The 14,906-nt window shown below is 38.2% G+C and overlaps 1 protein-coding gene across 1 annotated transcript in view; it reads right to left on the reverse strand.

Moving 5' to 3' along the window:
* The window catches only part of LOC107045850, a 52,964-nt gene that overhangs the window by 34,110 nt on the left and 3,948 nt on the right, over positions 1–14,906 (reverse strand). Inside the window, exon 4 of the mRNA XM_015268250.1 lies at positions 2,891–3,137. Within this exon, the coding sequence (XP_015123736.1) occupies positions 2,891–3,137 (247 nt within the window). The remainder of the gene's footprint in view (positions 1–2,890; positions 3,138–14,906) is intronic.

Genomic DNA, 14,906 nt, shown 5'->3' on the forward strand with positions numbered 1-14,906 from the left:
AATTCTTTCTGTGACTGCGCATTAAGTCTATTACGGACATCCACCGAATTTGCGCTTCTGTCAGGAAACTTTTTCCATCACACATATTCCGAGTACGGTATCATTTTCCAAGGAGAGCACTCTCATAATAAAACCACAGAGGGCAGACTCCTATACAGATGTCAAAGTACGAACCCAGAGGTCGTAAAAAAACTATTTCTAAAGAAGATCTACTTTTTTCCTGGACACCAAATGAGATTTTCAGACTCAGAATATATCCATGCCATGTGTCATACTCAGAAAGGGATGTACTATTTACTTGAATGATGTGAGTAACACGAATTCACATTCAACAAATGCTCTAAAATTCTCATTTGCACATTTTCAGGGAATTATACATTATACTGGTGACACACTATCCACTGTGTATAGCTCTGAACGTATATTGATCTTTGTGGCCTCTCTGACAAGAGGCCAGTGGCACAGGTGAAATTAAGTGTGCTTGCATGTCGGATAGGGCTCGAAGCTCGTTTTGGGCTGTATGAAGTTCGCGTGTCATAACTCCCGACAGTCGATTATCGCCGGCGGATCGATAATTTATTCAAGCCAATTTAGTTACCTCACGGCTTTTTCGTGCTTTCTATTATTCCGGTGGATGCTGAAGGGCGAGGACTTTTAAATGTGCACTGTGTGTGTTCATGATTTTTTTCTTCTCCAAAATTATTACGTTTATGTCAACAGTGCGTTATAACTAAAAACAAACAGGGGGACAGCGAGCATATGACAGCGCGCCTTGTGACAGTAAGCATGTCACAGAGTGATATTTTATTTTTTTTCACCATCAATACCTTAATGTCGGTCTTCCCAATTGTCTGAAATATTACAAAAGTTTATAGCTTTACAACACTAACTAGCAGCAAAAAGTTCAGATGTTTACTGCCACCTCGATGGGTGCTATAAAAATTACGATGTTTCGAATACTTCGTATGAACGGCTATATATATTTTCTGTCCAAATTTCAAGTTGATAACTTGAATTGAGATATCGAGGAGGCCTCGGTAGCTCAATTAGCAGAGCATCAGTCCAGCAAACTGCACTGTTAAAAATGTTGTGCCTGAAATTTCCTGTACACTTTTTAGAAATTTTTATGGAATTTAATTACCATAGAAATTTGAAGGAATTTCGTCATTGAAAATTCAGAATTTCGTGGAAGAATCAAAGAGAACTGTAAATTTGAGTTGCATTTTTCACCGAAAATGAATAGAAAAGCAGAAAATTTCGGTAAATATATTGTTGAATTTTCAAAACAGTGACACTGAATGCGATTTAGGGGGAAAAATCATGAGAATTCGGATTTCACTAAAAATTTACTGTAATTCCGTACTGAATATTCATATGAGATTGGACATTCAAATAAATTAAGGAATTCTCATCTGTATGTTGCTTAAAATTCTGGAATTTTACTGAATTTTTAGTGAAACCTGAAATTTCATTTTTTTGCCAGTGCGGAGATGTGGGATTATACCCCATCTAGGTTCGAGTCCGTGTGACTTCGCATTTTTTCATTTGTGCATTGTTAGTTATTTAACTGTTTCCCTCGTATAGAGGGTCGGAAAGTCGAAAGATAGCATATAGCATCCTGCTTTCCATGTGATTGGTACCTTAAAACACTAAATTTTGACCGAGTAAAATAGCCCAGGGAAAATATAGAAGTTGATGTCTCGATTTTTGTACAAACTAAGGTGATTACAAAGTTTTTTTTTACGTAAAAACGAAAAAATGGGAATATCTCGAAAACTTTGTATGAACGGGTGTATATGTTCTCATTTATTTAAATAGAAGGCATCAAAACGAATATTTCGAAAACAAAAAAATCGAAATCGGTCTATTTGTTTTGAAGATATTTGCCAAAAACGATTTGAAAACGAGTCGCTTTTTCTGAAAAATTATTAAATCGAACGGGCTGAAATTTTGCACGGAATTAGTCCTCATTAAAATCCATAATCTGATGAAATTTCAGATTTTTTGGAATTACTTTAGCCACTTATAGACATGATCGCGAAACTTCGTATTTTTACGTTTCAGACCGTTCCACATCACTTCCAACTAAAATTAACGAATTTCAAAATTGGACGATGCCAATGCTTCCATTGGGGAGCATAAAGTTGATAATTCATCAACTTTCGGGGTTTGAATTATAATGTTCAGTCTGTGATGGTTCTAGGTGAATTTATCCCGGACTAGTCATCCCAAACCAATTCATCCCGTACAATTCACCCCAAACAAATCAATCCCACGACAATTTCATCCCAAACATCAAATTTCAATCGAATTTTTCACGATCTCAAGACTAATTCAGGGAGAGAAAAATATTAACTTTAGTTTCACAGAAAAAGGCACTAAACAAAACACCCAGATCAATCAGATACATCACGATTCCCTCCTAGGATTGTTTACACAACCGATCAACAGATTAACAGGAACATTGCAAAAAAATGGTCAAATCATTGTTATCCATCTCAACTAACGTTCGCCAGATAGGCCACATGTAATAGACCACAGCATCGATTTACAAAATCGGTACAAAATTTGAAAATTAATCCGATAACTCACGCGCTTCAGCCAAGCGTATTCTTTATCCAAACAGTAATAATAAAAAAAATGGGATGAAACTGCCGTGGGATGAAATTGTTTGGGATGAATTATCCAGGGATGAATTAACCGGATACCGTCGGTGATGTTTGCTATTCTTGGAATGGTGCATTATGTAAATATTTCGTCGAAAATTTCTCCCCCCATATTTCAATATTTCAGTCTCCAATATCCGGTGAACAGCGCAATCAGGTCTCACGAAGCTTGCACATAATGGAAAAGTATATAAAGGAAAGTATTATTCTAATTTCAAGCATACCCATAATGAGCATCAGGAGAGGCACCGTGGAGAGACACACGAGGCAAATTGTCACCACCATCGTTTTGCTGACTACCCTCATGGCCTTCAACACAAAGTCACAGGTCCCATTCGCCTCCCTGTGGGATTCCTTCAGTTGAAAGACGAGTGAACCATATGTGGCAACTCCCAGACTAGTACTACATGCTCCTTTTTCGGTCGACGCTACACTCCTCATACATAATCTCCGAGACTCGTCACCTGAAAACTGGAGACATAAAGTTTGCTTGTACTGAATAATATTCCAAGTTCCTTGTGTATTATTTTAATGAAAATGTGGAGATGGGAAATCATTGCCGAAGCAATCGATGAGTTCAGCTCTCACAAGTGCTTCAATTGAAATGAATTCAAAAGTACGTGACAAATTGGCTGTTATGATTAACTCTACATGGGAAGAAATACGGCGCATAGTAATACGGTCGAGTACCACTACCTTCCTCAACCAACACTTGAGAATACTCTCGATAATTCAAATTCTCCATAGAAAGTGAGATTGCGGTCAAGTGATAGGTGACTCCAATTACACTGAAATTCACACGAGTCTGCACTTGAATTGGTACTCCGGGAAGATGTTCTAGAAGGGCTGAAGGTATATGCAGAAGAATTTGCAAAGGAACTGTTGTGTTGGATTTTCTCAATAGATCCGTTTCAGTGGAGTTGGCATACAGATTTCGTTGCCTCAGCAGAGACGTAAATAAAAGTTGGAGACCAAACGCTTGAACAAGAGCTATGTAGTTCTTTTGTGGAGGAGTGGAGGAACAAAATATAATTTGAAAGGGGATAATCTAAGTTTCTGTCTTACAAGGAACACTAGGTAGATGTCCGCTCCCGATTTTAATGAAACTTGAATATGTTATAGAGGACTCAAAACTAAGTGCCACGTCTTTTTTTTATCGGCCCATACGCGGGTTTAGGGGGTGAAACTGCTCTCTGAACTTGACCACCTCCCGGGGTATTTCTTCAATTGCGCACATAGGGAGAATATTTAGACAATTTTTTTGCAATATAACAGGAAGCTCATGAAAAATGATTATGATAGAAATTGAAATCATCTCTGAGGAGTGAAATTTCGGGGGTAAACTACCCCCGTGAAAAGTCATTTATTCAATAAAAAAAATATATATCGCTCCGAATTTCAGGAGACCAATTTCATTTGAAAGTGCATAAAAAATACAAAATACCTTTTTTGCATTCTTTTTTAAATTGCAATTTAAAGGCAAAAGAAGATCAATTTCCTGGAATTGGCCCACTTTGAATTTTTTTGCAGTATAAAAAAAAGCTCATGGGGAATGATGAGAAAAACCATTGGAATCGTCTTCGAAGGATGAAGTTTGGGGGTCAAACTACCCCCATGAAGAGTCAGTTTCCCCATGAAAAAACTATTGCCCGAAATTTATGGAATGATTTCGATTTGAAAAAGCATGAAAAAAACACGCGATGTCTCTTTTGGATCTTTCCTGGAAAAAATTTGGCCAGTGGTGTAGAATAGAATGAATTGAAAATAACTTTTACATGAGATGATCTTACGACCCTGATGTTTATATTGTTTTTGAAAAGAATTTAATGAGGACGTATGATAATGACATTGTCGCGATAATTCAAATCCGCATCAGAATAGTATGCCAGAGTTATAAAAATATCCATCCGAATGTCATCTGTCTTGTTTAAAAATAACATCACGGTAATAAATATGCACGGCTTACAATATCGGTGTTTTACGTTTGAATTCCTCATGCAAATACAATCACAATCAGTTTACAAGTGTCCATCAACGAAAAAAGTCTCTCCGTGGGTATCGTGTTTCTGTGTCCGTTTCATAATGAAAGTTAATCCAATCAACGTTATCATTCTTCTCATGACAACATTTGAAGTTCTCAATCTTGCTAAAACGCCTGTGAACAAAGAGGAACGTGAATTAGCGGACACCTTCCAAAGGATATTAATTCAATCCTTGGAGGAATACAATGGCGTTGAAATGATTGAAGAAACATCTCTAGATTTTCAAGAGCCGCAATTAAAGAAATATGTGCGCAAATTAAAGAAATACCCCGGGAGGTGGTCAAGTTCAGAGGGCAGTTTCACCCCTTAAACCCGCGTATGGGCCGATACAAAAATACGTGGCACTTAGTTTTGAGTCCTTTATAACATATTCAAGGTTCATCAAAATCGGGGGCGGATACCTACCTAGTGTTCCTTGTTAGACATGACGGAAAATAGCGTTCTACCCACCGGAGGTAAAATAAAGGACCCTTAACCGTGTGCTTGCCACCGCTAGTTCAGTACGTAGGTATCACTCCTGTATTTATTTATTTGTCGGTTGCAAGTTCTTGCAGGAACTTGCAACCGACCATCGCCCAAGGGCCTGCAACCAAGTATTGACATTTGAGGTACGTGCACTGATAGAAAGGTTTAATTATTGTTAACGAATGGATTTGGTTGGAGATGAGGGCCTATTTGGTCGCACCAAATGTTCATTCGTTAATAGTTGACAAATGCACATTTGAGGAGCCTTCTTTGACTCGATTTTCACTTTTCAAGTGAACCATTCGTTAACTATTTTTTTATTTTCTGTCGTATACCCTTTCGGGTTTTTACGGTGTGTTGCCTTACCACCCCCCAGCCCCCTGTACCGCATTCACCCAAGGACGAGGAAAAACCTCACTTGAGGGAAAAACCTGCCCAGGTACAGTCGTCCCTTTAACGAGACTCTCGCTCGACAGTGAAACTGTGAGATTAGAGTGTTACAAATTTTAGCTCCCCAGCCGGGTATCGAACTCGGGTCGCTCACGTGCCAATCCCATACTCTAACCACACAGCCACGGCCGTCGGTTCATTCGTTAACTATTAACGAATATTCATTTGGTCATATTCAACTCTACCATTCGTTAATAGTTGACGAATCTCGTTTGGAATAAATGAATCAGTCTATCAGTGTGACATTTCACAACAGCAGAAGAAAAGTTAGTTTGTGTTGATTTTATCGGGTGAGGATGGAAAAAATATAGATAATTTTTAGAAGATTCAGTGTGTGATGAGATCAGACAGTATAGGACGATGAGGTAACGACTGAGGAGATACAGAATATCACCAGTTATATGTGAAGGTGAGCAAGGCCTCCCCAGCAGTCAGCCGAAATTCTCCATTAAAGTAGCGCATTGGAAGGGTTGTGAAGGAGTTATCAGGGTGACGAATTTTTGTCTGGCTTGTTTGTTTTACTTCTCTAGGTTAGAAATATACTATTGAGGTATAGTAATTCAAATATGCTGCGCTGTTCACGAATACGTTCATTCCCTAATTTCCTTTGCAGGTCTAACCTTAATGAGCTAAGTAAATGAGAGAAAATACACGGAGAGGAAAATTCAATAAAACGTGTGAATCGTACCTGAAATTGTACGAATCGCCACGTAAATTCTACGATTTGTTCCGGAAAAATTAGCCACCCATCTGATGACTCACCGCTGTGGGGACAAGTCGTTCCGTAATTTTTTCCCAACGATTGAGAAATTTTACGGAACGGAACGTAGAAATAACTTACCAGCTTCATAAAAATTGTTGAATGTTCAAGAATTTTTGATTTTGGAGACATAATAAGTCGAGAATTTTCTGCAAGATTTTACTTCTTCGGGAAAAATTATGTCACAATTTCGTACTTTGTTCGGTGATGAACCGAGAATTCACTGAACGTTTCAAATTTCTTCTCTTCCATTCCTATAAAAATTACCGGAAAACGATTCCCTATTACGGATTACATGAATTGTTCCGTATTTTTTACTGATTCTTTCTCTCCATGTAGAGAGAAGCGGAACAGCAACATCACGGTACGTGAGGATAAAGAAAATCTCAGGAGATGGCAATGTCGATTGCAATTTCACTCCGTATTGTCATTGGCTATCTAAATTGAAGTCCTATTTTCTACCAAAACTCCAAGAACTACAGAACGACAATGAAGATAACGGTTGCCGGGTGTAAAATTACACTGGGGACGGAGAACCTCGCTGGAAAACTTTGAAGTAATCGGCTGAGAAGCAGAAGGTTATGTTGTGATTGCCTTGAGTCTCCCCTGTGAGAGATTTCACAAAAGCTCCAGTTACGCAACGGGATGAAAATATTTTTCAAGGGAATGTATCGCCGAGAATTTTTAGCCGCCTTTACGAGAGAAAGGACAGTGTCTACCCGCGTAGAAATTCAACCGGGGATTGAGCCGCAACTCGGGTGAGCGCGAGCTCAGCCTCAGCTTGCCGCTTGACCCGAGTTCACGCCGCGACACGCCGCTCCATACCGGCTCACAGTCGAACGCTCATCAGACGGCATAACCCGGCACTTGAGTTTGAACTGTGGCTCAACGGTTAGAACTCAGCTCCGATTGAGTCGTGTCGTTTCGAGTGGAGGGTGGAATAGAATGATATTTATGCATTTTTAGAATATCGAATTAAAATTTGAATACTTTGGAAAATCCTTGTCTTCTTACTATAAAAAAAAAAATGGAATTCCACTGAACTTTCTATAAAATTTGAAATTTACTGATTTTTCCCTCTGTCATCGAATATAAAACTTGACACTTTCTCTAAGAATTCCTATTGAATTCTATTTAAGTTTTATTGCAATTCTATTGAAAAATTCTATTTTTTTTGCGTCAATGCCATTGAAAATTATGCAACTTTCCCCTGCATTTTTAATAGATATTTGTTTGTAGAAAAAAATCCATTGATTTTTCTAGATAATTTATTCTGTTAGGATTTCTTCCACAGAAACTACTGGGCATGAATTTTCCAAGTTTTGTTCCTGCATTTGATTAAAAGAAAAGAAGAAAAACCGAGCGGGAAAAACTTAGAAATCTTATGCCTAAGAAAATCTATAGGAACATAAAAACCTATTTACTTTCTTGCACCAAATTTTACCTTAACAAAAAGACTCTATGAAGTTGCATAATCTCCTATAGAATCGGCGCAAGAAACGAATAGAATTCTAATAGAACTTCCAGAGAATTCTCATAGAATTCCAATAGAAATTTAATAGAAAGCGCTAGGTTTTTCTGTTGAATTTTTTCATGCGTGTTATTTTGGCATACCTGTATTCAACATTTCCCTAATAAATCGTAGAATATTCTTAGAACTCGTAGGCCTATCGAAAAATGAAGAATATCCTCTCCTGTAGCGTTGATAATTAATAATAAAGGTTCGTTAACGTTTTTCAAGTGATTATTTTTCTTGATTTTGTTTGTTGTATTCGCGAGAAAAAAGAAAGTTTTGACTACGTTTCAGTGAATTGTTCTACCTTGTATTTTCAGATTAATCCCATTCGATTAGTTAATATCACGTTATTTCTGATGAGCTTGTGATTGTTCATCTGAAAAAGCATGCCATCTTCACATTTATTCGATTGTTTTTTCGCTCAAATCACGATGCCATCGGACCTGTCAAATCATTATTGAGGTTAAGTATACTGGGATTGAGTAATTGGAGATGAACCTGAGGTTGAGCAGTGGCCATTCAACTAAAGTCCGGTGAAGCGTTTCGCGTAATAGTCTAACGCTGGGCTGTGAGCGGGTGACGCGGCTCAACCTCGGGTACATGTGACGCGCGTGGAGTTTATCCCAAGCTGGGGCGGAGTGGCGTATTTCTAGCTGGGGTACGGGTTCCGAGGCGAGCTCGAGTGGCGTGATTTCTACCCGGGTACCCGAGTCGAATAATTGGACCTGACAAGTTCTATTTAGTCATTATTTAGTCAAGTGCTTTCGAGACCTTTCTACTTCTGGTCATGTCCCATTTCAGCACTCGGTAGGTGTAACCAGGACTTGTATTCAGATCTTCTCAATCCTTGCCAGTCCTCGTAATTCCATGGGCTTATGAAATCCTCTCCTTTTTTCTTATATCCCGCCCGTAATAATTATAAAAATTACTCTGTAATTAAATAAATACCCGATTGGAGAATATGAAAATATGATAAATTGTCTCTCTATATTTTTCTACTTTTTTTGTAAAAAAAAATGGACTGTCCGGGACTTGAACTCTGGACGTGTTCCCTTATAGCCACCCATCCATCTATGAACCACGCTCGATGATGCTTAACTTCGAAGATCGTCCAGAGTCCTATTGTCCCGCGCAGCCAACCTAAAACACTTACTACTGTCGGTGTCAAAAGTAGAGACCACTCGAAATAACCGTCTATAACTCGACGAAAAAAAATCGTAAAAATATGGGACCAATTGCACTGTGTAATATAAGTATTTCACTCACCCAATACGAAGTTTCAAGTTTTTAATTTGATTAGTTTATTTATAATCGCTGTGAGAAGCAGAAAAACCCCCCCGATTTTCAGGGTCCGTAAAAGTCGGCAAAGTTTGAACCGCTACCATACGTACGAAAACAAAATTTTTTTAATTGTCAATTTTTCCAGAGATTCGTTGAACCCTTAGGAAGCCAACGAGAGAAGAAAAAATTCAATATTTTAATAATCATTTATTTAATTAATAGAAATGTCGACTGCGGCTATCTCGTTGTAGAATTGCCGAACCGACCTCAAAAAAAAAGATCCATTCTAAATTCAATGTAAAACACATTCGGTCAATATTTTTCTAGTAAACAATCTTCATTGATTAAAAAAAAAAATCGAGAAAATTCGTCAAAAAAAGTGCTGTTAAAACAATCATAACTGGTTATGGGGTTTATGGGCCCGCTCACCGTCGGTCCCTCAAAATTGACTGGTATCGACGTCCCTGAAAGAGGTAGGCAGCCGCACATGTGTTTTCAATTTTGAGGGACCGACGGTGAGTGGGCCCATAAACCCCATAACCAGTTATCATCGTTTTAACAGCACTTTTTTTGACGAATTTTCTCGAGTTTTTTTTCTCGATATTTTTTAAATTTTCTTTAATGCCTAAAGGAGGTTAGGCGGTGTATGAGGTGAATTTGAGAGTGAATTTCTATGGTTCCCGGTAGCTTAGTCAGTAAGAGTACCCGGCGCGTATCTGGGAGACCCGGGTTTGATTCCCAGCTGGGTGAAGCGGAAATTTTTTCTCTCGAAATTCTAATTCTCTTAGAATTAAAAAGTTTCAAACAAATTAAAAAAAATTGAGGTGGTGGAAAGATCTCTCAGTAAGGGGGCGATTTTGCGATAAAATTAGTATTTCACTCAATTTGGATCAAACAAATAATTCAACACGTTTAATCGGTTGAACAGAGTGACAGTATCCCTCTCTTCACTATTGTATGGTAGTCTGCGTGTGCAATATAGGGCCTTTCTTATGCCGCAATAATAAATTCAGGGGTTCCCCGCTCCATCTACACTGTAACAATTCAAGAATTTCCCGGTTCAATGGATTAAATGGGAACTTTATAGATTCGACAAAGTGGGCCCTTACCAGGCGGATGTCTACAAATATGTCGAGTTTTTTACACACGCATAGAGATATATCATTCCATGCAGATGATATGCATCCTTAGAAATGCAAGTTTCAGACAGTTAACACATCTCCCGAGGTTAATTGAAAAGTATGGATGTTTGAATAGAAAGTGGGATGAATGTATAGTTCATGTCATCAAAGTCTTATGAGAAAATGAACTTTTCTGTACTGCTTCTCACGATTTCTCGTCTGGGAATTGGTATTATATCGTCGCATTAAAATCAAAGGGGCGTAAGTGCCATTTCTCTGAGATTTTTTTTCTCTTAATACCAAAGGGGCGTATGTTTCTTTTTCTTTCGAAATGGAGTTTTCTCAACTTATGAAAGGTTTTTTGTGGACAAATTTCTGAAGTGGCAAATGGACGTAAGTCCGACTAGCAAGTACTGAAGGGGCGTATCTCCAGCACATACGCCTCTTTCTTTTTATACTTTTTGTTTCTTTTCTAGCCTATATTGAGAATGAATAATTCCAAAGGGGCGTAACTCAGGCACATACGTCCCTTTCTTTTTGAAGCAATAATCACAGAGGGGCGTAACTCCAATATCTATGTCCCTTCATTTGTTACTGTTCGTTCCTATTGATTCATCAAGTATAAACGGAATCACATGCACTACAGCCCTAATAATAAATAATATTTGATTCTACATTAACCTCCCCTCCCTCCCTCTCATCATGAATGTTCAAATTATTTCCCTTTGATTTTTTGCTTGAATGAAACAATTTCATGAGAAATATCAGTAACTAAACTAAAATTTTCTAAAATTTTCTTCTAAATTTATTCGATTTCATTCATTAATTTATTTCATTTTTTTAAATTATGACTGCGAATTTCAGGAAATTATCTGTATGAAATTTCGAGTCGTGACTGCTTTGAACACTTCGGAAGAAAATGAGACCATAAAGGAAGAAGAAAATAGTTAAAGCGTTTTATGTTGATATAACAATATAAAACTCTTTATCGCGAGTAGACCTAAGATATAATGAGAGAGGCGTATGTGGGACTTACGCCCTTTTCGCTTTATTTCAACATGAAATGTGTCATCCGAAGTCACAACACATAATGTAAAAAGGGCGTAAGTGTCATTTTTTGAATGAAATGAAACAGGCGTAAGTGTGGAGATACGCCCCTTTCCCGTTGAAATATAGCAATTACGCCTTTTTCCTAGATTTTTTTTTTCCGATTTTTGGTCAGAAATTCCATGAAAAACCGAAAAAACAGGAATTCGGAACATACGCCCCTTTCACTTTTAAAATGGGTTTTTTGGCACTTACGCCCCTTTGATTTTAATGCGACGATATAATTCCCAAACTCGAAAACTTGAAAATCACTACAGAAAAATATTGTTCCTGGGCTGTTGCGATGGGGTTTTTTTACTCGTGTGGTTGGCCAGTCCTCGCCTACGGCTCAGAGGCTAACGCCACACGAGTAAAAAACCCCATCGCAACAGGCCGGAAAAATACTATTTCGTCACTGAGGCCCGATAAGTGGCGCTTACGGGGGCTGTGTTCAGAGGGAGTAAACGGCGATTAGCTGGCCTGAGCTGGCCGGGACCGTAAAGAGTACTGTAAAGAGGACCAGCTATAGTAAATGAGACTTTTCGGGTCGACCCGTAAAGTTATATAGTTACTAGATGAGTAACCCTCATGACTTACGTACAAATGCAATATGAAGTGAGCCGATATGGGCGATATGGCCGTCGGTTGGGTATGCGCGGTAAGCGAGCCGTCTAGTAACTGGCCTAGTGAGTTGATTCAGCAGCACTGGCGGCGTTCTCAGTAACTAATCGGTTACAACAGTAGAGGTTATTCCGTTGTGAAATTATTGCATCATCTCACTGTAACTCAAGCATTATTCTTCATCCCCAAAATCTCGTCTTTTTTATTGTAATTTTAAGCAACTCTCTTCCTTAAAATCCATGTTTTTCTAGGCATCCGTTAGAAAGTTTATTTATTATTACTTTTTGGTTTCATTGATAGGTATTTTCAAATTTTTCATTCGATTTTTTTTCTTTTGTTTTTTTTTTAATTTTTTTTATTTTGACATTTATTTTTTCTTCAGTGGTTTTTTCTTCCAACCCCGCCCATCAGGGCCTGCGGCCCCTGGACCCCGCTTCTGCGCCCCCACCCCCCCACCCCCTTCCCCTCATCGGGCCTTCGTGACAAAAAATAGTATATGTCATACGGACCGTGACGTCGGTTTGCGATTCGTGTGAGTTAGCAGCCCTCATCGCAAACCTCCGTCTACGGTCCTAATGACATAATACAGGGTGTCCCATTTGAAAAAATGCACCCAAATATCTCCTAAGGCGGGCGAGTAACAAAAAAATGTTCGAAATGAAAATTATATGGTTTCGAGGGGGACATTTGATGTATTCATTATTTCGAGCTTTCAAGCTCATGCTTGCAAGCTGCAAGCACAAAGTTCTTTTTTCAAACGGCAACCGCATGTTTCACCCCATTAAAACTTGTTCATCTTGATGAGTTGTTTTCAAATACCTCGTCGTTCATGTAATTTCCTCTAATTTTACTCGAAAAATGCCACAAAAAAAAGTTCTGTGGTCAAATTGAAGTTTCAGACTTTTTTAGCGGGACCCAGGATATACAACATCGAGGTAGTCTGCTTCGCATCCCTTGCGCTAAAAAAAAAGAAAAAAATAGCGCGAACATGTAAAACAACGCGAACGAGTGAAATATCGTCAATTTCACTGGCTGAATACATCTTGATGTGTGCAATGAAATGATACTAATTAGATTCTGGTTGAATTGGCACTGATAACAATAAAAGAATCCTAGAAGGAGTAGGAAAATTTTTTGTTTATTTTTTACATTTGATAATTCCGGTTGGTAAACAGGTCAACGGAACAATTACACCAAGGTGCGCCAAGGATGTTTGAATCTTCAATTTGACCACACAACTCTTTTTTGTGACAGTTTTGGAGCAAAATTAGGGGAAATTGAATAACGAGGTATCTGAAATAACATGAATAACGAGGTATCTGAAAACAACTCATCAAGATGAACAAGTTTAATTGGGATGAAAAATACGGTTGTCATTTGAAAAAAAGCACTTTGTGCTTGCAGCTTGCAAGCATGAACTTGAAAGCTCAAAATAATGAATGCATCGAATATCCTCTTCGAAACCCTACAATTTTTGTATTGAACCTTTTTTTGTTACTCGCCCGCCTTGGGAGATATTTGGCCGCATTTTCTCAAATGGGACACCCTGTATACTATTTCGAGCTTAACCTTTCGGTGGTCGGGCTATATGAGCGTCGCGCCGCACGTGGAACAAAAATCAAGATAAAAATAAATCTAATATCCGAAAATTTTTGAAACCCCAGGAATTCTCTTTTCAATTTATTTGCTGTCCTTCAGTACATTTTCTTTGCGCCACAATTAATAAAACATTAGAAAAGTGAGTTTTTCTGAGAGCCGAGCCTGCACTGAGAAAAAAAAAATATTTTTTCCAATTATCCATTTACTTGAGAGAAGTATTTATTTTTTCAATGCCGTATTTTTCCAGTCAAGTCATTCCCAGGCAATTCTCATTAGGTTTAAATTATTACAATTATATTGCTCTAAAAGATGATCATGTTAGTCATAACCTTGAGTGAACTCCCTCAATAATTACAAATATTAAAAAATTAATTGAAATTGTTCCCTGTAAAAAATTAGAAATTTAGGAAAAATGAATAATCATTGGACAAATTCATCCAAGGTAATGTTCAACATAGTCATTCTCTAGAGTAACATCATTATCATAATTGAAACCTAATCAGGCTCGCCTGGGAATGACTCGATTGGCAAAAAATGCTTTTCAAAAAAAAAATGTTTCGCTCAAGTAAATGAATATTTGGCAAAAATATATTTTATACCATACGTGCGTGAAATCCGGCCGGTTTCAGTTGAGTGTCGACGCACAGAAAGTGCCGGGTGTGAAACACTGTAGTGTGGAACCCTACACATCTGTGTAATCATCTGTGCGTAACCCATGGGCATGCGCAAATGCACGGGTCGATGCGCAGATCGATGCGCAAATGGTCGTTGCAATATCATCGTTGGATTCCACACATCCATTGCGCATCGACTCATAACATCGCCCACTGCGTCACTTGTTGGTATCCACATAACCCTCTCAATATTCTGTCGTTAAATTTATTCATTTATTCAATATAAAAGCAGTGAAATTAAATGGACAACCACATCATACCCGACAGTGACGAGGAGATTGATCTCTCGGGAGATTTATTTGGTGGAGATTCGACATTCCTCACCGAAGCAACCGTCGGTTCTCCGCCAAATAAAAAGCTGTGTCTGGATGATGAAAATGATGAAAATAACAACTGGAATGATGAAAATCTTCCACCAGAAATTTCGAAATCAGGACAAGAAGTGAGGAATAATTTGATCCCCGAAAAATCGGTTGATAAATACAAGACTGTCTATGAAATTTTACCCAATTAAATTGAGAAATTTGATTTTAAACAATTTCCAAGTCTGAACTTTTTTAAAATTTTTGATCTTGATTTTGATTTTTTTTGTTTTTCAGTGGGGGGGGCTTCGCCCCCCCCAACC

The sequence above is a fragment of the Diachasma alloeum genome, unplaced genomic scaffold, assembly GCF_001412515.2.
Source record: "Diachasma alloeum isolate Michigan unplaced genomic scaffold, Dall2.0 Dall_scaffold_00181, whole genome shotgun sequence".
NCBI lineage: Eukaryota > Metazoa > Arthropoda > Insecta > Hymenoptera > Braconidae > Diachasma > Diachasma alloeum.